Raw genomic sequence first — 27,183 nt, forward strand, 5'->3', positions numbered from 1 at the left:
CCACTTCTGTATTTGCCAGGCACTGGCATAGCCTCACAAGAGACAGCTATATCAGGGTCCTTTCAGCAAAATCTTTCTGGCATATGCAATAGTGTCTGCATTTGATGGCTGATTATGGGATGGATCCCCGGGTAGTACAGTCTCTGGATGGTCCATCCATTCGTCTCAGCTCCAAACTTTGTCTCTGTAACTCCTTCCATTGGTATTTTGTTCCTCATTGTAAGGAAGGATGAAGTATCCATTCTTTGGTCTTCGTTCTTCTTGATTTTCTTGTGTTTTGCAAATTATATCTTGGGTATTCTAAGTTTCTGGGCTAATATCCACTTATCACTGAGTGCATATCATGTGAGTTCTTTTGTGATTGGATTACCTCATTTTGGTTGATACCCTCCAATCCATCCATTTGCCTAAGAATTTTGTAAATTCATTGTTTTTAATAACTGAGTAGTATTCCATTGTGACAAAAACCACATGATCATCTCATTAGATGCTGAGAAAGCATTTGACAAAATCCAACACCCATTCATGATAAAAGTCTTGGAAAGATCAGGAATTTAAAGACCATACCTAAACATAATAAAAGCAATATACAGCAAACCAGTAGCCAACATCAACTAAATGGAGAGAAACTTGAAGCAATCCCACTAAAATCAGGGACTAGACAAGGCTGCCAATTTCTTCCTACCTATTCAATATAGTACTTGCCATCCTAGACAGAGCAATTAGACAAAAAAAAAAAAAGGAGATCAAGAGGATACACAAGAGGATACAATTTGAAAAGGAAAAAGTCAAAATATCACTATTTGCAGATGATATGATAGTATCTATAAGTGACCCTAAAAATTCCACCAGAGAACGCCTAAACCTGATAAACAGCTTCAGTGAGGTAGCTGGACATAAAATTAACTCAAACAAATCAGTGGCCTTCCTCTACACAAAGGATACACAGGCTGAGAAAGAAATTAGAAAAACAACACCATTCACAATAGTCACAAATGATATAAAACACCTTGGTGTGACTTTAACTAAGGAAGTGAAAGATCTTTATGATAAGAACATCAAGTGCTGAAGAAAGAAATCCAGGAAGATCTCAGAAGATGGAAAGATCTCCCATGGTCATGGATTGGCAGGATTAATATAGTAAAAAATGGCTATCCTGTAGAAAGCAATCTACAGATTAAATGCAATCCCCATCAAAATTTCAACTCGATTCTTCAAAGACTTAGAAAGGGCAATTTGCAAATTCATCTGAAATAACAAAAAACCCAGAATAGCAAAAACTATTCTCAAAAATTAAAAAGAGCCTCTGGGGGAATCACCATTCCTGATACAGAACAATTGTGATAAAAACTGCATGGTACTGTTAAAGCGACAGACAGGTAGATCAATGTAATAGAATTGAAGACCCAGAAATGAACCTACACACCTATGGTTACTTGATCTTTGACAAAGAAGCTAAAACCATCCAGTGGATAAAAGATGGCATTTTCAACAAATGGTGTTGGTTTAACTGGCGGTTATCCTGTAGAAGAATGGGAATTGATCCATTCTTATATTCTTGTACTAAGGTCAAGTTTACGTGGATCAAGGAACTCCACATAAAACCAGAGACTCTGAAACTTATAGAGGAGAGAGTGGGGAAAAGCCTCAAAGATATGGGCACAGGGGAAAAATTCCTTAACAGAACACCCATGGCTTGTTTTGTACGATTGAGAATCGACAAATGGGACCTCATAAAATTGCAAACTTCTGTAAGGCAAAAGACACTGTCAATAAGACAAAAAGGCCACCAACAGATTGGGAAAGGATTTTCACCAATCCTAAATCTGTTAGGGGACTAATTTCCAATATATACAAAGAACTCAAGAAGCTGGATTCCAGAAAATCAAATAACCCCATTAAAAAATAGGGCACAGAGCTAAACAAAGAATCCTCAACTGAGGAATACTGAAGCGCTGAGAAGCACCTGAAAAAATGTTCAACATTCTTAATCATCAGGGAAATGCAAATCAAAACAACCTTGAGATTCCACCTCACACCAGTCAGAATGGCTGAGATCAAAAATTCAGGTGAGAGAAGATGCTGGCAAGGATGTAGAGAAAGAGGAACACTCCTCCATTGTTGGTAGGATTGCAAGCTGGTACAACTATTCTGGAAATCAATCTAGTGGTTTTTCAGAAAATTGGACATAGTACTACCAGAGGATCCAGCAATAGCTCTCCTGAGCATATACCCAGAAGATGTTCCAANTNGNAATAANAACACATGGTCCACTATGTTCACAGCAGACTTATTTATAATAGCCAGAAGCTGAAAAGAACCTAGATGTCCCTCAGCAGAGGAATGGATACAGAAAATGTGATACATTTACACAATGGAGTCTTGTAACTTTCGTAAGTGGAGCTATGCCATTTATGAAATATAGTCAATCTTAGTAACATTCAGTAGAATTGTGATCTGCAATAGTTTTTTTTTTGTTTTTTTGTTTTGTTTTTTTAGAAAGAATACAATAATTACTGTGGTGCTGAAAATTTCCCTATCTATATTCATGTGATTGATGTAACATGGAATTTACAATTTTAAGTGTATAATACTGGAAATGTAGAAATGAATAAATGCAGATCTGGCTATATATGTTTAGTACTTATGTGGGTTATAAAGTGAATTGAGCTTAATAGCCCAACAATTTTAATTGAGTTTGCAAAGATAATATATTGTTATATATGTTAAGTGAATTCTTAGCATCCTCATATTTATCTACTATACTTCGAGGCATATTACAGGTGTGATATTTTTATTTATTTATTTACTTACTTACTTATTTACTTATTTGTTTGTTTGTTCATATTTTCCTTTACACTGGTTAGCTGCATGAGTAAAGGATTTTTTGGAACATTTCTCAGTATCATGGTATAGCAGTGTAAACTGGACTCTAACCAGAGTGAATTCACAAGAACCAGTCTTAGATGTACAACAAGACTTCAGGGTTATTGCATAATAGTAGCACCCAGCTCTAAAGACAGCAGGGGACAGATAATAAAGATTCAAAATGAAAGGTGGTAAAAGGGAGAGGGACTCCATACAAATCTAAAACCAGTTATCATTCTTTTTCATATTCTTAACTGTTTATCTTTCACTTTCATCAAACATTCTTTCATTTGTCAGGTTTCATCTTATGGGCCAAATGAGCCAAATTTTAAAAGCTAAATATGTTGGTATGTTTTAGATCGTATTTGTAGCTTGTCTTGTATTAATATGAAAGTGACTCTCAAGATTAGGAAAAGGACTAAACAGAATGTGCAGTTGATTTTAAATAATGTCACACAAAAGAGCCTGTTTATTATGTGTCCCGGTGTTTAGTGTTAATTTTGGATGAAAATCTCCATAATTAGCAATTACGATTGGACAAAGAAGTTATTTCCCTGATAATTTCTTTCTTACCTGTAGCTTTTGTGTTTATATTAGTTATACCCTGGCATTAGATGGTAGAATTGCATTAGACTTCTATTCTAGATTGTTTACACTTTTCTCTGTGCTATCTCTTTTAATTAATGGGCCCATCCATACACATTAATTTCCACCTACATCAAGGAACAATTACATTCCTGAGGCATATTCTCCTCTTCTTACCAGTGGCTAGCTTATGAATGTTATGTCAGTAAAGATTTCTCATCTGTTCTCCCCCTGCTCTGCTTTGTCAGCAGATGGCATCAATGTACACACATCAAAATGATATTTCTGGAAAGGGTTCATGCTTGGACATTGTATCAGATTTTTCCTTTGCTCCATATCTCCATCAATCTAGTCTAGCCCCCCCCCCTCCGTGCCTTTCCTGAGTAAGTTTTGTGATCTTCAATTTGTTTACTCTATCTTCACTCATTCTTTTCAAGTATCATCTATACTGCCCCAAAATTTTTCTTTCAAGTTCAATTCAGACCAGGTGTCTTATTTTTAAACCATATCAGTGTTTCTCTTACAGCAACATTTCCATATATGCCTGGAAGGGCTTTCTTGACTCAGTCCCTGTTTATCTCTTTAACCTTGTTCTGTTTATTCAAGCTATATAGGCATCCTTGTAGCTCCTTATTTCTATCCAACATCTGCTTCTATAGAGATAAAATGAAATATGCATATCTCTTATCATAGTTCTTACTTAGTGTTTGGGTTTTAATTTTAAATTTGTTTCCTTTCCAAAACATCTAATATATTGTTATGTCACATTACATTTTCTTGATAGTTCGATTTCTTGATGTCATTATTTGATTAGTGAGTTTATCTATTACTGGGCATTATGTAATATAAAAAGTACTATTAGGTTATCCCCAGGAACATGAATGATTAGGCCAACCAACAAATATGTGAACTAATAAATCTACAAAAACTGATAAATATTATGTTGGGGGAATAAGAAGAAAAGATAAGAAAGGCTTGGTGAAAATGTAATCTTAGAAAAATTGAATCACTTTTAGAGAGTAAGGTAAGAAAAACATTTGTATGCAAAAAGATATTTAAGCAGTGTAAAAGTGAAGAATTTTATTCACCAGAAGTAATTTGATATTTCCGAGGTTTACTGCTGAATCATACTCTTTCAAGCTCTTTCTGAGTTCTGGCTACCTACTTCAACTTAGTGTTTCTGGCCCAAACTCCTTTCTAAGCCGACAGTTTCAATCTGGCTTCTCTTGGCTTCTCTCTGAATTGTTCTTCTTGGCTTCAAACTAACTCTGGCAATCTGTTTTGATCTTCTCCTCCTTCTTATTCATTGTTTTCAACTGCCTCTGCTACATTAACTGAATGTAACTGAACTCAGATCCACTGTACTTTCTCATGCACTGTCTGACTAACTGTTCTCTATTAAGTATCTTCCTTTTTCTGTCCGTATTCATGAGCACATCTTATCTCTGAATCAATCTGCCAAATCTTTCTTTGATTTGGTATTTTTGTCTTTCCCTCAATTAGACATTATTGTTTGGGATTAATGGTACATACTAAGGGCATGTCTGTATTCCACCCAGACTGTACAGGCCTATATCTTTGGATACTATCCCTTGCCAGAGTAGCCATGTTGCTGGATTGAAATTCCTCTGCACAACAGAATTCATGGAGTAGGGCTGATTGTTTTGTGTTAGAAGTTTAAGGTAACTTTACTTGGTTAAATGTTATGTCACAAGAGTTTGAAGAGTTGAATTAATATTAGCAATGTAAAATTAGTACATGTGGATATGTTTTGGAATTATAGATCACATGAAATAACAGACACTCTTGATTAACAATTGATTAGAAGTATCTCAATATTATAATGTACTAAATGAATCATTAATTACCCATTTGGAGTCTTAAAAATTTATGTGTGTATGTCTGTGTGTGTATGTGTGTGTGTGTATGTGTGTGTGTGTGTGCGTGCTGATGACATAAAAGTACAAATGATCTTATAGAGGAGGAGAAAATATGTTTATTTATGTAAATAATTTGTATACAATATATTTTGATCACTTCTGCCTTTCCCAACTCTTCCAAATATTCTCTAACTCCCTTTTCACCCATTCAATTTTGTCCTCTCTTTCTGTCTGTCTCTGTCTGACTCTGTCTTTGTCTCTGTCTCTGTTTCTGTCTCTGTCTCTCTAAAGAAAGTGAACAAGAACCAAAAGATCAGTATCAAAATGAATATCCATAAGAAAATATGCCCAAACAATACAAATTACACAAAAGATCACAATAAACATAAACAAGCAAATACAGAGTTTGATTTTGTTGACCTTATCTACTCCTGGGCATGACCCATGCCATGGAGTGTGGTTGGTTGATCTTAAAGAGGAGTTATATAGAAAGGATAATGGAATAAACCTGGAAAATAACATCATCTGGGGGAAAGGATGATTCATCCCAAGATAGGCATGGGAGAGCATTGGAATAGGACTCAAGGAGAGAGGATTAACCGATTGCAAAGCATAATGATATAGACATATAAATGGCATAATGAAATCTATTAATTTGTATGATAACATTAAAATATATATTTTTTAATGTTTGCATGATTCAAAAAAGTATATATGATGTAAAGCTGCATTTCTCAAATGGGATAGCTCAAATGATGTTTAAAAATCAAGAGCATATATCTCATTAGTAGTGATTAAGAATGGTATGCTTGATAGCATGTCTTAATTTCATTTATAGTTTATGAAATAATCATCCTGACTCGCATAGTGGCTGCACCAGCATGCATCACCACCAGCAGTCCTCATAATTCCCCACTACTAACTACAGTGTATTGTAATCTCTACTATAATTTACATTTTCTGATGCCTAAGGATCATCTTGAACATCTTTGCGCCAATGTTTTTGAACTTTTAAGAACTTTCTATTCAGTTCCAAAGCCCATTGATTGATAGAAATGTATGATACTTAGGAGCATTTCTCTCTCTCTCTCTCTCTCTCTCTCTCTCTCTCTCTCTCTCTCTCTCTCTGTGTGTAAAAAATGTGGGAAGGAAAAAAATCCTTAAAACTGCAAGTAAGAGAATTAATTGTACGTGAAATAAAGTGGCAGGAAGGTGGGAAAGTTTTTTTTAAGAGGCTGGCCACTAGGAGTATCATCATGCTTCTGTGAGTATACAGACAACAGAAATGGACTTGGTATATGTTTCTTCTTTTGGTGATAGACCTAGGGTATACCTAACAGTAATAGGAATCAAGTGTGATCAATTTCATTGTATGAAATTCTCAAATAATTGAAATATTTTGGTGAAAAAGAGAAATTTTATTGGAAGATGATGTTAAGTAAGATGGTCACAGAGAGAGGCATAGAGCAGTGGTTCTCAATATATGGCTAGCATCCCCTTTGGGATGACACTTTCACAGGGGTCACTTACAAGCATCTGAAAACGTAGATGTTCACAGTATGATTCCTAACAGCAGCAAAATTACAGTTACAAAGCAGAAGTGAAAATAAATCAATGGCTGGGGTCATAACAACACAACGAACTGCATTAATGATCTCAACATTAAAGAGGTTGAGGAGCATTGATTTAGAGGGAAGTAGAAGAGGATGAATAAAAGCAAAGTGTATACACAAATATTCCATTCTTTTGAATGCTATCTCTAAAAACCTCGCAAAAGCAAAACAAGAGCAGTTATGTAGGATGTATTCTGAGTTGTCAGAACAAGTTATTGTTTCATATCAATGACTCACAAAGTAAATGTCTTTGCTTCAGATGAAATGATAAAGCCACTCACACATTCTTTTAGCATCTCAATTCTTTAGTATGTGTGTACAAAATGGGGTAATAGGACGTCTGGTTGCATTCATCTAACTCCTAGCTGCCCTATACAATGTACAGCCACCTCTGTTCTGTATGGAATCAATATAATGCAATGTGAACATGCAAATGGAGTTAATGATTTTTTTTCTTTCTATTCACTGTTTTGCTATGGGCTCTGTTTTGCTTTGCTTTGCATTTCTCTTTAGATGGATTTGGTGACCTTTTCTGTGTTTGAGTAAGCTTCCCCAGTGCTTTCATTCGGTGATTAAGAGGCTTTCACTATGCAACCAGTTTGACATGGTCATTACTTAATGCTCACTTAACAAAATTCTACAAGACCAAATTATCACAGTGGGTGAAGGAACAGATGGCCAGCTGGCTAGAATCCATGCTCGCTTTGTTTGATGATTTCTCAAGTCTGCCACAAAGAAGCCACATGTGCGACCTTAGGAGGCAGTCCAAACAGCAACTGGTCTGTCCAGCTGTGCTTCAGCATCCTCAGCTGTGAAGTTTGAGTCTGTGCCTTCCCATTTGAATGAAACTGGAATACCTCCTGTTTAGTAATTAAAATGGCAATAAGGAAGGACAGATTTCGAGAAGTAACACAAATTCTTCCACCACATCCAATCACTGTCTTCAAAGTAAAAGGGATCATTCAAAAGTACATCTACTTTAAATACTCATTAATTGATAAGATTGTGGACCATCTGATATTTTAAATACTGCAACGTTATTCAACAAAGAAATTGTGGCTTGACTCCAAGCTCCGAATGGGTAGTATTAATAAATAGGGATACAAAACTCTATATCTGTACTGCAACCATTACTGTTTGCTATTGATTGTGATAGAAGTATGGCATACATATTGAAATTGTAAATATTTCTGTCAGTTGGAATCCATGTTTGAAATGCTATCAAGTGTATATTATATTAGGATCTGATGATAAAGAATAAAGCACAGAGGTATACTTTGTACAAGCACTTAATAATGGACTGGAGGAGACAAAGGAAACCTATCATACAGTTACAAATGAAACAATATTCAGTGAGATGCTGAGGTACCAGCAGCAAGCTGAGGAGGAGGTGAATAAGGTGAAGGGCTGTCAGGGAAAGATTGATGAAGAACATGGAAATCCTGTAGTGGCTTAGAGAAGCATGTAACATAGTAAGATTGCCTATGCTCCAGAATTATGGGCTCAAATATTTCTATAACAATCTTATGTAAAACTGTGGTCCCTATTCTATTTTCTAGATGGATGGAAGCTAAAAGTAACAGTTGGTAGCTGAAGGAAAATTCTAGTGATACCTTTGGAGTCTATAGCATCTGCTAATGTGAATCCTTAAGTTTTTTTCTCTGCTTTTTCTTGTTTCTATTTCTGCTTCTGCTTCAATATTTGCCAAAATGTGTATCCCTGTGATTGAAGTGACTGTAGAGGCCAGAAGAGGATGTTGAGCCATTTAACTAGAGTTGCAGAAAGTTGAGAGCTGTCAGATAGGTTCTGGGAATTGTATCTCATTTATTAGGAAGAACAGACAGGGATTTTAATCCTTGAGCCATCTTCCCAACACCAAGTTTCTGTTCTTTAGTACATAGCTGGTAAACTGTGATGCACATAGTTATTATATAAATTACTTGCACAGATTTTTCTTTATTTTTGTTTTGGTTGTTTGTTGTTTTTGTATTTTGGAATCAGCCCTCTAGATTAAAAGCTTTAAGATGATTTCTTTACATTAGTTAAAAATTGTTGACTACTAGGTTATAAATTATGTACATTACAAATTTTCACAGAATTTGTCACATTGGAACTCTGATTTGTTTTTCCTTTACATGCTTATTTTCTGTTTCTGTTGTATTTATACCATTGATAGGGAAGGGGCTTAAAATGTCCCTGGAGCTTTTATTTACTACATTTAATAGTGTTATAAAAATATAATAGGATATCAATTAATTAAACAATGGTTTCCAGATGGTAGCTCATCTATTAATAGGCATATTTGTAGATCTCACTTTATAATACTTTTAGAAATTCATAGATAAACAATTTTTTCTCTTGTATCCACTACATATAGACCTATAAATAAAATCACACCTTCTTCAGACGGTAAATATTAGTGATTAACTAACATATGCCCAGAAATAACATCTTGATGACTTTTTAAAAGCATATACAGTATACTTTTCTGCTTGGATGGTAAAATATTCAGAGCTGAGGTTTCCCATCATGCATGTGGGATTTTAAAGCTTGTAGCCACAGTTGTGAAAGATGGGTGACTATGGAGAAGAATAGAGATCACTTTACAACAATGTAATAGCTGGATTAGTACTTACTAGCATTTGAAAGATTAGATCATACTGACCAAATTTGATATGGTACTTACATTTGATATATATATACACACACACACACACACACATATATATATATATATATATATATATATATATATATATATTATATGTACATATATGCACATATATACACTTTATTGGTAAGTGATATGTCTGTGTCACAATGATTAAATCTGTTAATCAATGTAGTATGTATAATAACTAACTTAGAAAATTCATGATTTACAATCAGCAAGCTGAATTCTAAACAAGAAGGAAGATCCTAAACACCAAGGAATTCTAAACAACAAGAAACTTTTGGAAGGATAGAGCTCACCTGAAGAAGATGCTTTTCTTTGACATTACCTTCTCTCATACCATGTCCTGTCCTCCTTGATGACACCCAGGTCATCTAGGAAAAGGACGAGAGAATACTTCCTAGTTATTGCTGCTAAATTGGAATACTTTCTTGGTTTCAATCATTATGAAAACCCATCTGTCACTGCAGTATGAAACTATGTTACTATTACTGCTGAAAATATGAATACTATCAGTCAATACAGTGCTTGTAATACATTAGGACTGTGGTTCCCTTAATTATCTCCATGTACATAAGAGCAGCTAACTCAAGTAGTAGCTAGAGAATGTTACCCTCTTTGAGAAGACTGAATTTCAGGAACTTCAAAGTACAAAGTGGCTTACATGATAGAAATGTAGTTTCTCAAGTTCCCAAGGTTGAAAATTCAAATACAAGGTGTTTTCTTGTTTCCTCACATAGAATTTAGGTGAGACAGATCTTTTTCTCACCTTTTATGTGACTAAATATATTCTCCTAGTGTATACCAGCTGAATAGATGAGGGCATTTACATATGACTCCATTTAGCCTCAATAATTTCCTTACAATTTCTCGGTCCCAGGACATTCACATTCTAAGATCCTAGTGATTAGGGCATTATTTATAGATTGGGTATAAAATGACCTTTAAAAGTCTCATAGATTAAACACTTGGCTCCCAGATAATGTATTTAATCTATGAAAACTGATAAGATCATAAAAGCACAAACTAAATCAATGGATTAATCCACTTACTAAGTCATTGCAATAGTGGGTAAGGGTTGGCTTAGAGGGGTATGGATGTTTTTCTAAGTGACCTCTTCCCTATATCTACTGTTCTCTCTCTCTCTCTCTCTCTCTCTCTCTCTCTCTCTCTCTNTCTCTCTCTCTCTCTCTCTCTCTCTCTCTCTCTCTCTCTCTCTCTCTCTCTCTCTCTCTTTCTCCTCTTTCTCTTTCTGCATCCCCCCTCCTTCCCCTCATCTCTCCCTCCCTCCCCCCCTCTATCTCAGGTGTGACTGTATATGTGTGTGCATATGTTTATGTGTGTGTATATCGTGCCACAAAACAAGACTTGTGGCTGTAGATATTTATTTTTACCAAGTAGTAAAAGCAGTATTTTTATTATTAATTGCTTGAGAATTTCAGACAATATATTTTTGAAAATATCCAACCCTTCAACTACTTCCCCTTACCACCCTGTCAAACACTCCTGCCCTGCCCTTTTCACCCAGCTTTGCAACTTTGAGATTTCTTTTCTTCTTTCTTTCTTTCTTTCTTTCTTTCTTTCTTTCTTTCTTTCTTTCTTTCTTTCTTTCTTCCTTCCTTCCTTCCTTCCTTCCTTCCTTCCTCTCTCTCTCTTTCTCTCTCTCTTTCTCCTCCTTCTCCCCCTCCTTCTTCTCCTTTCATTCCCTGTAGAGTTCAATTTGTGTTATCAAACTAGTCTTGGGATTGGAGCTTGATCTGGTATATGATCATCCTACAAGTAATCATACCATCTTCTTAAAAAAAGGAAAAAAGAAGCAACAACAATCAAAAACCAAATGATCAAAAAGACTCTTCCACTCCCAAAAGCCATCACAGGCTAATAATTCACTAGCTAGTGGTACACTTATATATCCACCTCCCACACTTTATTTTGAGATTTTCAAGGCCCTATCCCTTATTTCCCCTAACAAATCCCTGTCCCCTGTGGATGTTTTAACTGGAATACCTCTGAATATTCAAAGTTAAGATCTAGAAATGAGAGAAAAACATAAGATGTTTACTTTTCTATGTCTAGAGACTTTAGTCAAGATTGTTGTATCTAGCTGTACCCATTTACCTTTCTTGTTTCTTCCCAACCACCATAACTTACCCTCTCTTCTTTTCAAGGCCTATCAATCTGGATGTGTCACCTTATCACAAAGACCTGTGCTACTGTGACCACACAAGTATGCATCAAAGCCTCTGAAACGAGTACTCAAACAAATCTTTGTTCCTTCAGCCTTTTCTCTCAGATAATTTTTACAGGGATCTGACATCTCAGGCATCAATAAATGAAATTTTCAGGGCAAAATTCATTTTCAAAAGGTCATTGCAGTTATAAATTAGTAAGCATTGACTAATGTTATCATGCTGAATTTAGAGTGGGCTGCAGTTATGTGACATGTATGAAAAAAAGAAGAGGGGAGGAACAGTGAAAATGTTGAATTCTTTCAAAAACACAGATGATATGTTTTCATTTTAATCTCAGGTGTGAGTTATGGCTTTTCTTCAGATTATTTACAGCAGCTAACTAGGATCTACTCTAGCAGAGACATGACTTTGCCAGCTGCAGATAGTTTCTGCAACTGTGGGATATTGGGAATTTGGGGGACTTTTCAGAGAACATATTAAAGCCAAAGCACCAAAAGGTTGGAGTGGTTTGTTGGTTGGTTGCTCTTGGTGTACTGTTGGTTATTGATGATGGTTTGTTAATTAATGATGCACATAGAAGAAAGAAGAAGAAATTAGATATCTTGACTATGAAGATCAAATTTGCCCCAAGGGACTTGATACTCCTAATCAGCAGGAAGTAGTCTGACTATACTCACTCCTATCTAGTGTTAGAGGGTTGAAATGGCAGAAGGGGGGTATAGATGGGTGTAAGAAAGAAGAATCACTAAGTAGTAACATTACAGAGGGGAACAAAGAATCAGGGAAAATGAGTGTAAAGACAGGTGGGGATTGGCAGGATGTTCTGAATAACCAAGCGATGTTGCCAGTGACCACATGACCTCATTCTCAGGAGCCCCTAGAAAAGGTAATTTCTTGTATGAATGTAGTTGATGCCTTTGTGTCTATTTTGTACCCTCCAGAGCTCAGAGGGAATGTTTTTTTGCTGTTTAATGCTACAGAGTGAGTGGAAATTAGCTGCAGCTATCCTGAAACAAATACAAGGCCAGGAGAGCATGCTGTGTAAGGACTGGTCATCTCAGGCCTCCCGCAGACACTAGCTTACTGACAGTGTGTTTTGAAGGGGACAGTTTGTCAGCATGTCCTGGAAAAAGGCTGCTTACCACAGATTTTAATTTACACGATTTTCCCCAGAGCTTTTACAGTTTGCAGAGAAAGCTTGAAATCTTATTAATCTTGCTTTTTTTTCCCCAATAATGATTTATTTTATTTTGTTTAGAGTAGCTTAATTGTGATTTCAAATACAAAGTAGTTTAGATGAGCTTTTCCTAACATAACTGAATGTTGTTCATTTATATTTATGAGAAAGAACAAAGAAGAGAAAAAAAAACAGAAAGAGACTACATAGAAGACAGTTTTAGAACATCTATCCCATAAGCATATCTGAAATAAGTCCCATTTTCAACAAGTTTAATACATTTTTATTTTTATTATTATTATAGATATATGTTTAGGTGGGGGATGGGGGTGTGATTGTAAGTGCCTGCAGGGTATAGAAGAAGATGCTGGATGCTAAGAGCTGCAGTTACAAGGGTCTGTATGACTGCCAACAAGGGTACTGGGAATTAAACTCACATGTTACGAGAACAGTGTTAACCATTGAATCATTACTTTATCCTTCCAACTAGTTTTTTTTTTAAAAAGTAACCACGGTTTAAAATTACAACAAGGAAATATCCAAATCTTAATAAATGTAAACACAACACTGAGTGATGATTTCCATGTTTATTAAGACAAAAGTTGTAACCAACTTTTGAGTCTTAACTATTTGTCTTTCAGTTGTCCAGCAATAAGAAATCAAAAGCCCATAGTTTTGCAATGACTACATTGCTGTTTCTTTATTATGTAATTTAATGAGCACATTCAATTTTAAGCACTAACTTCAAGATTTTAGAGGCATAACATATAACCTAAACCAATTCTGAATATACATCTTCACGGAAATGATAGGGTATTTGCTTCTTAATAGTCTGTCTGTTCTCTACAACAGTCATAATTGGAGCACAGTGTTCCCTGTTTAAGAGGATAACTGTGTTACACATATGAAAATAATTTTAACTCTGTTATTAGCATTATGAAGAGATGGAAGCAAAACACCACAGTATTTGAATCTATTGTTTTTGTAAGCAATTAATCTTGTTGACATACTTATATGAACTTGCATACAGATGCCTGGAAGAATGTTGTTGCACTCAGTTGTTCATTAATTTTGATCACAAGCTGTCCCCATTATGTTAGGACCTACTTAAAGTTTCCCTAGAAAAATATTACGCATTGATTTAAAAATTCCCAGAAGCCTTTTATATTTGAAAGTTCATCTATGCTCTTTGTTAAGAGTGATATCCCCAAATGTATTGGTGTAGTAAAATAGTTCATAATACCAACCATAAGTGAAGCTCATAGCCACCAGTCTCTGTGCTTCTCAATGTCTGTATTGCAAAATGATGCCAAGTTCTTTAGAGAGCTGCTTTGTGTGGAAAGGCATTGACGAAAGATTTGTAGGTGTTATTTCTGTTAAAAGCTCTAAGTGGCTCAGAAACACTAATTTGTTTTCAAACTTTAGTTGCAGCTACATTGTTTTTAATGCTATATATAAGTCACCTCTACCAATGCCAACAAGTTATAAGAGACATAGGAGACACACTTCAAATATAATAAAGTCTTGGCTGTTAAATTTAACAACATAGAGTGTGAGGGGAGAAGGGATGTAAAATGGCTAAAGTTCATTATATAAATGTATGAAACTGTCAAACAGTAAAAATGTTAAAGAGATTATCATAATGCCAGGGGGAAATCTCAGAATTAAATTTCTAGAAACCATTACCTAAACAATGAAAGGTATTAATCCTAAGCATGTACCACTCACAGTACTGGTGAGCTATGAAATTTTCTTTAAAATCAACTGCACAAAGTTGAAAATGAAATATACTCTGATATTACGAGCTTCCTTTTTCTGCTGCCCTCAATCCTAATTCCACTGAAAGCGTTGATCACAAGTTACTAGCACAGTGCCTACAACACAGTTAGTGCCTCGTAAATATAGAATACTAATGTAAGGGCTAGTTTTATTCTTATCAGTACAGAAAAACAACTTCACATATTATAAGCAGTTAATTTTATTTATCAGTATACCAAGATCTAAAATAATACTTTCAATATCAAATTGCCATTTGGATGTGCATAAATGGCACAAAAGTGAAAGTTTCCCTGTATTTCTCATTTGCATGAGATTAACCTTTTTATCACTTTCAGAAAAGATAACTAGAAATACTTGTTATATATTTTATGTTTACGTGTAATATTAAATACAAAACAATTTTGACTACCAAGAAAGTTTTTTGGGGGCTCACCTATTTTATCTTTATGTCCTAACTTATTTTAGAGTCATCTGTCTTTCTTCAGGCTCAAAAGTATATGGATTTATTGGTGTATGGAGTGTTTGATTAACAAAATAAAGCACTGTCAATAATGTTATATAATGCTACATTTTATTAATATATTTGTCAAAGAATTAGGAATATACGCAGCCATGAAGAATATTAATACAATTCTGCAATTAAAAATAACAATTTTAAAGCTTCAACAATACTAGAAAGATAAAAAGAGGATATGGTTACAAATTCAGAAGGCTTGAAATTTGTTAAGTATAAAAAATTCTAAAAAGCAACCACATTAATTTATGAAAAGAAGCAGGACTATTGATGTTTTAAAGAATAAACCTAGAAGAGGGGTGTCGAACATAAATGCCATTATTTACCACTTATTATTGACATGGATTCATTTTGTCAGATGTAACAGAAATCTACTGTGCAGGAACCAGGATGCTTCCCATATGAAGTTTATGGCCTCAAGCAAAGGGGATAGGAAGCCTCTCATCTCAGCTCTCAAGCTTTCTGCCTTGAGAAATCAAAGAGTGCATGAAAGGTGTAGAGAGACTAGAGGCTGGAGAGCTGACGCAGTGGTTAAAAGTGATTGCCCTATCATCATGAGAACTGGAGTTCAGATCTCAGCCCCACATAAATAAGTCAAGAATCCCTACAAATACCTCAAATGAGCCTGGAGGATTACTGCAGCATGTTTGCTTCTAGCCCAGCTGTGCATGCAGAAGCACCAGTTTCAGGACAAGACTTACCATGAAGGAAGGACTGAGGAGTGATATCGAAGGTCAAAATAGACTCTTTGCTGGATGCAGGAACAGATGATCCCAACTGATAGAGTACACACACAATACACACACACACACACACACACACACATGAGGGAGGGAAGAGAGAGAAAGAGATGTACACAGAGGCACACACAGATGTAGACATAAGTACAGAGGGGGGGGGAGAGAAGGAGAGACACACATACACACACAGATATAGACATAAGTACACGCAAAAATAAACAATCTAAAATAACAAATCTAATGAATATATAGAATCAGGCATACATATAATTATGATTAAGTTCTATTGATGTAATTGAATTCAAAGATTATACTTATGAGAAAAAGTATCATTAGCATTAGAGCCTTTCTATCTATATCTATAATATCTAAAATATTCTGATCCAATTGCTGAAGACTCTAAGATGCTTACATTAGAGGAGGCTTTTGAGTGCTGCATTATTTATAGAAATATGCGTGGTGAATTCATGCTGTTTACATCTGTCATAACTAACATTAATGCAAAGACTGACAACTTGTGATAAGCATGGTTAGCTAGGAAAATTGTAGACTTGGTAGTCAGGCAAAATACGATAAAAGATTTACTTTCTGATTAGACATGTTACTTAACTTCTTTGTGTCTATTTTTCCCCTAAATTCAAGATATATTCTTACAATATATATTTTAACAAGTTAGAACTTAAAGAACTCTAGGAAAGAAAATCCTTCTCCTCTGTGATTTACTTCACACTTGTCCTTAAAACAAACAAACAAACAAACAAACAAACACTGGATTTCATGGACTGAGAGAAATACTAGCAGTAATGGTAATCCTTTCCTAAAACCCTGGTGTCAGCTGAGGTCATGATCCCCTGTGGGATGCAGATACAAAGAGCTGCAACTCAAAAAACTCACATCTGCTGAGAATCCCAGGAACTCAAGAACAGAACTGTGTTCCCAGGGAATTGACAACTTAGGATTTCTCAGTCAACTCTTTCTCCAGGTTTCTGTTTATTACTGGAATCCACCAGAGTGCATGCCCAGCAACAAGTCTTCCCTTTGTAAAACCCCCGAAGCTGGGCATCCGCTCAAGTCCTGGGATGAGCTGGCCAGCACCCCAGCGACCCGAGAGAATACCACACCTGATGCAAACTGCAAGAAGTTTTTTTTTTCCCCTTTCTTTTTTTTATTACGTATTTTCCTCAATTACATTTCCAATGCTCTCCCAAAAGTCCCCAATACCCTCCCCCCCTACTTCTCTACCCACCCATTCCAATTTTTGGCCCTGGCGTTCCCCTGTACTGGGGCATATAAAGTTTGTGTGTCCAATGGGCCTCTCTTTCCAGTGATGGCTGACTAGGCCATCTTTTGATACATATGCAGCTATAGTCAAGAGCTCCAGGGTACTGGTCAGTTCAGAATGTTGTTCCACCTATAGGGTTTCAGATCCCTTTAGCTCCTTGGGTACTTTCTCTAGCTCCTCCATTGGGAGCCCTGTGATCCATCCTGGCCCCTGCAAGAGGTTTTATTATCAACTAGCTGAGGACAAAGTCCCTCCACTGTGCAGGGCAGGGGAGTTCGACCTGAGTGGTGACAGTAGGGGGCTTTTAACAGCTAGCTGAGAAATTGGGGGGAGTTGGGAGGAGAGTTGAGAGGAGTTGGGAAGAGTTGGGAAGAGTTGAGAGGAGTTGGGAGGAGTTGGGAAGAGAGTTGGGAGGAGTTGGGAAGAGAGTTCTTTTCTTCCGGTTGTCCTTGGTGAAATTTACAAGGCAGGAGTGGGAAGTGAGTTCTTTTTGAATTTTTATCTCCATGTCCTTGGCACAGGAAGGCAGGCATCTCCCGGTTGTAAAGTATAGAAACAAAAAGGCTTTTTGCTGGCTATAGAGAACAAAGAGCTTCTTTCTGGCTGTATTTTTAGAGATCAGGGAAAACAAGCTTGGGGAACTTCCAGGGGCTTTACCTTCCAGGGAGAAATGCTCTAAGTCAGGGTCCCACACCTTCTACTAGAATAAAGGGCTTTAAATGGTCACTGATTTCCCTATTGGCTTTCTCTAACACCCCACAGACTCCGGTAGTTAAATGATGCTGGTGTATAGCTAGATCATTGAGAACATAATTCTGCACAAATGACTTATCCCTGAATTATGGGCACCACAATTTCTTATTAGATATGGTTCTTCATGAATTAACCACTAAGGACTTTGTCTGCCCTCTCACCATGGAGACTTTATTTTCAGCTTTGTTAGGATTCCTCTCATTGTTCTCTCCTATCTTTGCTCAGTTCTTCCCTGTATTAAACTCTCTGATCTCACCGTTTTGCCTAGTCTAGTCTTCTAAAGAGAGTGCGTATAAATGTGCCAGGTCATCCAGGTTCCTTTGTATCTACTGTTCTTCAGAGAGACTTTCAATGACCCACTGCTTGGCATCAGTTTTATCTCCTCACACGAACAAGCAAAGGTCTTACATTCAAATCTTTTATTAATTCCCCATGGAGTTGCTTAAACCTAAGTGAATGTGGGAGAGGTTCCTATTCTCTCTGCTATAATTACTCCACTCTCTCGAGGAAGCAAGAATACCTTCATTAGTTTTGGTTTTAATAACTACTTTTTTCTCTCAGGTACAATTCCTTAAATCCAATTTTCTTCATACATAGTATTTTTTTTCTTTTTAGATTTTACTGATTTCTTATTAGGTTATACTTTCTTATCTTCTAAATTGTGAGATTGGGTTAGATGACCTTAACAGTGCCCTATTTGTTCAGAATTTTATAAACATTTGAATATATTTTATGTATTTTTATGTAACATGTGTGAATATCAGTTACCACTTATATAAATCATGCTTTTTTTTTTCTTATTTGGAGGAGAATTGATGCAACAAAACTTTTTAGATTCTACCCTCCTGGAATCACAGATTCCAAGTTTGAGATTTAATGCATCACCAGGAAAGTTCTATAACCTTTAACTTTATACAACAGCACAACAGCAACCAGGGACTGTATAAGAACACAGCAACCACATTATTCCTTTGCTATGAGAAGTAGATGAGATAATTTTGTAAATTATGTTTTTACAATATGATGCATATCAGATAACTTTTGAAGTACAGAATAAATATAATAAAGAGATGGGGTGTTTAAAATGATGCTTAGCAATGAAGATAAATTGCTTCAATTGCTTCTAAATGTCATAGGTTTTATACCTACTTCGTTCTCTCAAATGCAGACCACATTCCCACTTAAGGAAAGTTACTAGATTATTTGATTCATAGACAATCTGTGGAACTTAACAATCTGCTTCAGAAAATGTATTGCTTAGAAAATTATATCATATACTTAAGATTTTCAAATTGATAATATGTGAGACACGTAGCTACTGAAATGGTTACCATTTTTATATTTAATTTTGAGTAAAAACAGTCAGCTTAAATCTATTTAATAAATATACCCACATTACAATATTTAATAAATAGTGTAATGCAATATTACTGATGTTAATCCTTGTGTTGTGCATTAGATATCTAGGTATCTTTTTTAGGGATATGAAGATATAGATACTTTGTAGGCAGTCAATGCCTAAAAGATGGCGCCGGTCTCCTGTACACTGTGGCCGTAAACACCACCACTGCACAGGCGCTAGCCCAAATCTGGCGCCAACCCCTCCCAAGCGGGTGCATGCTAATGAAGTGTTTACAGGCCAACCAATCCCAGGAGGACACATAGCCCTCCCCAGTGCTGGGGTGTATATAAGCAGTCCTCCCTGGGTGCCCGGGCTTCCCGTAGCATCTAGGCAGTCCTGCAATAAAGCTGTTGAGAAGAATCCAACCATGCTGCGTTTTCCTTGCCAGACGAGGTGGGCACAACAATACTTGCAGTAAAAAGACATATTTCACAATTCCTTTTCAGAATTTAAAAGAAATTCTAAAGATGTAGTATGAGTCTGGGCACTATAGTGTACCTATAGACTATTCCAAGTAAATCTTTTTTTTTTTTTATTTCATCCAATATTAAACAAAAAGATGTGCAGTGTTTTTCCCTATAAGATTTCTAGAGGGAATAATCAAATCATAATTATTTTTCTAAAACAGGAGCATGTTACCCAATATCCAAGCATGTTCAACTCTAATATGCAGTGGGCTGCTCTGCATGAAGATGGTGAATGTCCTCTTTCCTTAAAGTCTACATTTTCTATAACTCTGTTACCAACCTTGTTTGTCGTATCCTTTAATAGTTGTCCCAGATCTTCAGTATTATTGTATCTAATGTTCTGGGTTTTCCAGCAAAGATGAGCAATACCAGTGGAGCATCCCAGAGTTCAGGATATCCAGTTGAAGAGTTCTGAGCCTGGCCCAGTTTGATATCACATGATACTCTGCCATTGCCTCAGGGAAGTAACCTGGAGTGAACATTGTTGCACCAGATCCTAGAGCCTTAGCTAAATTGTTGCATCAAATGCTACAGTGGATGCTGCCAGCTAATCACACTGGTAACAGCTGGTTTTGCCCAGGGAAACCTCAGAATGAGTATTTGAGGCAGCAGTTTTCAAACTTTGTTGAACTTCCATTCTCAAAGTCTACAAAATGGTTATTGTGACCTTTTACTCAAACATGCAATTCTTCATGACCTACTAAGTTTTGGGTGGACAACAGTAGTTTCTTTAAGATTGTTCTCCTCAAATTTATGAAATTCCATAAATTATTGCAAGCATCATTTGATTTTTTTTCTATATTGGTGGATTCAGACTCTTTTTGCATCAACTAGGTCAAAAGCTCTTTAGAAACGGCAATTCAGTATTAATTGTTCAGCACATGGAATGTATCTACAATTCAGAAATTCTGATAATAATAATTGAATTAGGGTTATCTTAGTGTATAATATGTGGTTGGTACTGTTCTGTATATTTTAATATATGAACTCATTTCAACTGTAGTATAACCACTAAAGTTAATTTTATTGTATTAATATTTCTCAAAAGACCTAGCCGAGGCAGCAGGAAAATTAAATAATTTTCCAAGATCACATAGCTAAAAGATAATGGCACTTATATTCAAATTCAGGCCATTCATCAGAGTTCACACAACTATACTTTTCCTCTCGAATCTCAAGCACAAATTTGTCAAGAGAAAATGGTGATAAAAGCACCTTTTATTAAGCACATGCATTATGAAGCATTTGTGTCTGTCTTTCAGGTCCCTGCATCCCTAACCCATGCCATAACGGCGGAACCTGTGAGATAAGTGAAGCCTATCGAGGAGACACATTCATAGGCTATGTTTGTAAATGTCCTCGGGGATTTAATGGGATTCACTGTCAGCACAGTAAGTTATTTATATTCATTGTGCTTTTATTTTTATTGATCTATTGTCTACAAGCCATTACCCTTCTTGCTTGTGGTTGCGTCACAGAAATGTAGAGTAGCACAGAGTCTAGGCATTTTGGCTCATATGACCTCTCTCCACAGTTCATATCACCACCTGCAGTGATGGCTATTCCAGTCCCCATGCTGACTAATAATATGCTTCCTGCTCCTTTTCATTATTATTCCGTTCAATTCACATTATGTTGGCTTTCATGTTATAATATTTGTCTCTCTCCTTCATACTTGTCCATAAAGCTACATTCTCCAAGCATTCCAGCATTTATTCTGGTGATTAGGTTTATAGCAATTCGAACAAAGTAAAAAATAGGGACAAGAAAAAAATAATTTAGAACCTAACCCATATATAAGACAGTTTTCTCCTGCTTACATATTGTCATTTCTATGTGAAAATCTTTGAAAATTCAATAAACAAAAAATGCCCGATGAGTGGCATGGGACCTTACACACTGTGTATCAATCACAGCATTCAGGCAGAACTCAGTACACTCTGAACATCTGAAGGGTGTTCTTACAGAGGTGACCACAGGTAGACTGGGTGCTAAGGAAGGAATGTTGATTAGTGTGACATGGCTAGGGGTGGAGAGACAGCATGGGAAGAAAGAGTGGAGAGGGAATATTACTGATGAATCCTAAAGTGATCCTGAGGATAATGGTTTGGCAAATAGAAACAAATTTTATCAGCCTGAGTCAGATTTCTAGCCCCCTGGAACAGGCATACCATGTCTTAGCTCATGGATGCTAGAAGCATCATTCATTTTCCTAGAGTCCTTCCACAGTTGGGAGTTTGTAAAGCTTCCGGAGAAGTTTGCTATAGTACCTAAACACTCTTGTTACTTATGCCTGGCACCCAACCTTGCCTGAGTGATCTCTAAGTCTACAGTGTGCAACAAGCTAATGAGAGGCTATCCATTTTTCTTACACCAGTTTAGAAGTGTCAAGGTTTATTCTTCTTGGAGGTAAGATCACAATTCATCCTCCATGTGGGAATATATCAAACAGACTTAGAGAGACTAATATAGGAAACCAGTATCCCAGGTATCTTTCTATTCACTTAGTCCCATAGAAAATATGATAAACACTTGTGCAGATTGTAAAAGGCCTGGGAGACACAGTCTCTGTACCCCTGTGACTTGAGTATGAGCTTCCTGAACGCAGTACACACAAAGAATTTCTCTGAAAGAAGAGTCCTATTTTTATTATGGGCTGTTTTCCAAAATCAGATATAAGGATTAATCCAAATTCATAGCTTCCTTTTTTCAAAATACCTTATAATATTATAAATACTTTATAATAAAATTATTTTATTGAAAACATTTTTTTCATATTAATTATTGTTTCTCCTCTCCAAACTCCTCCCTGGTCCTCCCTACTTCACCACTCACCCAACCTCATAAACTTTCTTGATCTGTCTCTCTAGAAAACAAATATTAAAACAAAAACAAGACAAGCAGAATTATCAGATGTTAAAAGCACAAGAAACACACACACACACTTGAAATTACAATGTAATTTTCTCTGTGTGTGGCTCAGTTGTGGGTCTATGTTAGTCCCCTTATGCTATAACAGGAACCTTCTCTGAGGATGAATGAACGAGACATTAATCTTTGGTTATAGCAGAATGTCAATAGGAGTTATTTCATTGTTATGTTCTTTTAGCAGAACAGTATTTCCTTTTCCTCCAGGTTCATGGCCTATTCAATCTAAGGTCCAAGGCCAGCCACCAAAGGTATCCTGTTAAGGTTCAGAGACTGAGGATTTGAAAATACTCAATCCTAAATGGGATGTCTTCAGCAAACCTCTCCCCCTAGAACTCAGAGAGCTCCCTGAAGGGCTTTCTGGAAGAGGAAACAAAAAGATTATTGGAGCCATAGAGGTTGAATGACTTCAGGGAAACAGCATCTTCCAGATACAACAGAACAGACACACTTATGAACTCACAGACTCTAACATCTTGCTCAGGGCCCTCCCATTTTCAAGCTAGTTCCCATCTGCTTTAGGGTTACCGTTGGCATGATGAAACACCATGATGAAAAGCAAGGTAGAGAGGAAAGTTGCTGTTTTTAGGAAACAACATACCAAAAGCTTGATTTAACAAATAAAGGAGCCAGATGCTGTGGTTTAAGCCTGCTAGCTCAGAGAAAGTGAAAGCACCCAGGTGACCTTCCTGCTCCGCTGACTGACATTGCAGCAGTGTGGTGGGGGGGAACTCCTTCTTGCTGCCTGCAATACCATTCTCTCAGTGTTCCTCCTTTCTACTTATGTTCACTCCCTCTCAACAGGTTGCTTGCTCTGCCTTTTGAGGTATCTTTGACATTATTTAGTTCTTGTTTACAGAAACCTCTTGGGTTAGAGGTTTTTGCTAGGGCTGAGTCACATCACAAGGTTTATGCAGTTCACATACTTGAGGTTCACAATATGATCGAACAGAAAGGATTTATTTGGCTTGTACCTTCAGGTGGTAGACAATCACTGAAGAAAATTAGGACTGAAACTCAAACAGCTCAGGAACCTGATGGAGGAGCTGATGCAGAGGCCATGGAAAGTTACTACACACCAGTTTGCACATCATAACTTGCTCAATCTGCTTTCTTAAAGAATCTAGTGCCACAAGCAGGGGTTGGCACCACCCACAATAGACTAGACCCTCCACCATCAATCACTAATTAAAAAAATATCTTACAGTAAGATCCTTTGTAGGTATGTTCTCAATTGAGGTTCCCTCCTTTCAGATGACTGCAGTTTCTGTCAAGTTGACTTGACACAAAAAGAGCTAGGGAAGGGTCCTAACACTGAGACCTAAGGAAGACTCTTATCTGAAAATAATACCTGCTTGCAAAGAAAGCGTTTGTTTTTGCCAATGGAATAACAGTGGATATATTAATCACTCTTAAATGTAGGACCCATGTCCTACAATAGGTGATCAACACAAAGCAAACTTAGTGGTCTTTTTGCAGACCGTTTTCCTTATATTTCTTTGGGCATAATTCTGCATTTTATCTTACTATTTTGTGTTTTGTTTGTTATGTTCTGTTTGTTTTTTGCTTATATATATTTTGGTTTTCTATCTTTTAAGTCTGTGGGTTGTCATGGGTGTTTACTTTGTTTTCTTTATTTTTGTTTCTCTGTATTCTACGTTGTCTATGTCTGTTTGCTTTCTAAAGAGAGGGGAAGAAAGAAAAGGCATGGTGTTGGGTGAATAGGAAGGGGAATAGAATCTGTTAGGAGTTGGTTGAGGGGAAATCCTGATCAGAATATATTGTATGAAAGGAAATTTTCATAAAGTAAGCAAAAATATGTATAATTGCTTTATCTTATATGATCCTCCCTCCCGATCTTCATGCTACTCTCTTTTTAGTCTCCTTCAAATTAATAATTTATATTCATTAATTATTGTTAATAGGAAAAATATATTTTGGAGATGATACATAGATCCCCCCAATGTCACATATAACTCCATTATTTAAAATTTCACTGTGATTACAGTTGAAGGGGTGTGAAATTGGGGTTTCTTCTTTAAAAAGATGTTAGAAAACCAAATCACTTTTCAATGAATAAAGTCTATACAGTAATATAACATTCCCTCACATCTCCAAAACTTATTTTCCTAATCCATTACAACTTAGTTTCTTTCCATTTTATTTACTGATCTGTAGCCACACAGTGGCATTAAGCCATCATTTGTTTCTCAACAAAGTGATTTATTCTTGAAAGTTTTTACTGGAGATATTTCCATCTGCCTGTGGCTACTGACTATGGTTGGCTGAGCTCTCTCATGTATATCATTAGAGATGGGAAAGTATAAGATTGTTCTTGCTCACATTCTCCACAATGGTACATGCAAGTCTTTTTCAACATTCCCTTATCTCATAATACAGTAAGCTGGACATTCATAATTTATAACTGAATTCCAAGCCTTCTTTAAAGCACAAAACCAGCCCCCTTTACTGTAACTTACATCTCTCAACTTTCAATGTCTCTCTGGAATTGTATTGGAAAGCCCAAGGCTGTGAAATTCAATTCATACCTGGTATTTTTTATGTCTAAATTACCCAGTCTGTCTCCTATGGCATGCATCATCATTAAAAGAAAGACAAAAATGGGTGAAAGAGGATTGAATTTGGATTCAGAAATTGGTTTTTGAGACATGACCTTTATGGTTATTGAATGACTGACCTTGACTCACTCCTTTGACCTTTCCCCAATTGAAAATATATAAATTAAAGAATTGAACTAGAAATAGGTGACCTTGGGGACACATAAGCCACAGGAGTATTAGGACTAAATGAAGGCTTGCTCAAGGCACAAAGGTTATCAAACCTTCCTCTTTCAGGTGGAATTGAAAAGATTATACATTAAAAAAGCAGATTTAGAAGTGCTAGATCCCTGAGAGATTCTTCAGGTAGAGAAGTAGAAACAGAGCTGGTTATCCCTTGCTTGGACATGGAGAGATTTCAGCTGGTTTTTTCTTCTCACAACAGCTTTATGGACCAGATATTTCCAAGAGCATTGCTACTCAAGGTGTGGTGAAATACCAATACTGCCCAGAAGGGTTTTAGAAAGTTAGATTAACCTCAGTTCAACCGAGTCAGATTTTTTTATTTGACAATAAATCTCTAGTTGATCAACACATCCACATAAAATTTTGAAAACTCTTTCTTGATACTTTAATAATCTAAATATGACCATTTTAACAGTAACAACAAGAAGTGGTTTCTACCTTTTGTTATATAGCAATAGATATTAAGTAAAGAGTTTATTAAGGTTTTTGTAAGGCAAACAATTTTGAAAGTCAATGAATTGAGAATAGTAGTAATATTACAGTGATATTTTAATTGATATGTAGCAATATTTTTATTTATACAATCAAATATATACTATTTCCTTTTACTGAAAATAGATTTCTTTTCATAGAATATATTCTGAATACTGTTTCTCCTGATCCATGTTCTCCCAGCTCCTCCCAGTTCCTCCCTACTTTCCCAGCTATCCAAACCTATATCTTCTCTTTCTCTCTCATTAGAATACAAACAAGGATAACAATATTTTGTTAGAAAAAAGAAAAACAATTACTAATTAAATTTCTATGTAATACAATGTGAATTAAATATGCCTATGAGTATATGTTTATAGACAATCAAAAAACTTTAACTTTTATGATACATGACTGACTTATGTATAAATTTAAGAGGAACATTACCATGATATAAATTGTAAAAAAAATTTCCAGTGGCAGCATTACTATTATTAATATTGGATTAATTTTTTAAAACTATGTGAAGTTTATTTTTACAGTAGCTTTATTTAAAAAAAAAACTGAACATGGAATATGAAAAGTTCCATGTGTCTTTCCTTCTAGATAATTAGGCCCTAATTTTAGCATTTTTTTTGCATAGTAAGTACATTGGTAATGACTTCTGATATAGTAGTTTGATTTGTTTTAAGACTGGGTCTCACTATGTAGCTGTTTGTTGACCTGGACTTCATTATGTAGAGAAGACTGGCCTGAAACTGACAGAGATCTCCTGGCCTCTGCTTTCTGAGTGCTGCAAATAAATCTCTGCCTCATCATTCCCATGTTTTTCTAAAGAACTACTAACTAACACCCATACCATATGCTAGGATCCACTCTTTTTATAATATAGTTACAAGGGATTGGAGAAGTATAAACTCATATGTCTACCATTGTGGAGCCAGACAAGACAGTTTTACTTAGTTAAACATTCCTTGTCTTCTAGGCACGTATTGTTTCTTGCTCATCACTTTTCCCTACACAGTTCCTGGCATTATTTGTGCTTCCATGGTTA

At 36.1% G+C, this 27,183-nt stretch overlaps 1 protein-coding gene across 2 annotated transcripts in view; it reads left to right on the forward strand.

Annotated features, from left to right (window-relative positions):
- Positions 1–27,183, forward strand: part of Edil3 (EGF like repeats and discoidin domains 3) — a 482,678-nt gene that overhangs the window by 187,563 nt on the left and 267,932 nt on the right. For both annotated transcript variants that reach the window (XM_021180302.2, XM_021180300.2), the window contains exon 4: positions 21,189–21,317. In XM_021180302.2, coding sequence (XP_021035961.1) covers positions 21,189–21,317 — 129 coding nt within the window. The remainder of the gene's footprint in view (positions 1–21,188; positions 21,318–27,183) is intronic.

This window comes from Mus caroli, chromosome 13 (assembly GCF_900094665.2).
Source record: "Mus caroli chromosome 13, CAROLI_EIJ_v1.1, whole genome shotgun sequence".
In the NCBI taxonomy this organism is placed as follows: Eukaryota; Metazoa; Chordata; class Mammalia; order Rodentia; family Muridae; genus Mus; species Mus caroli.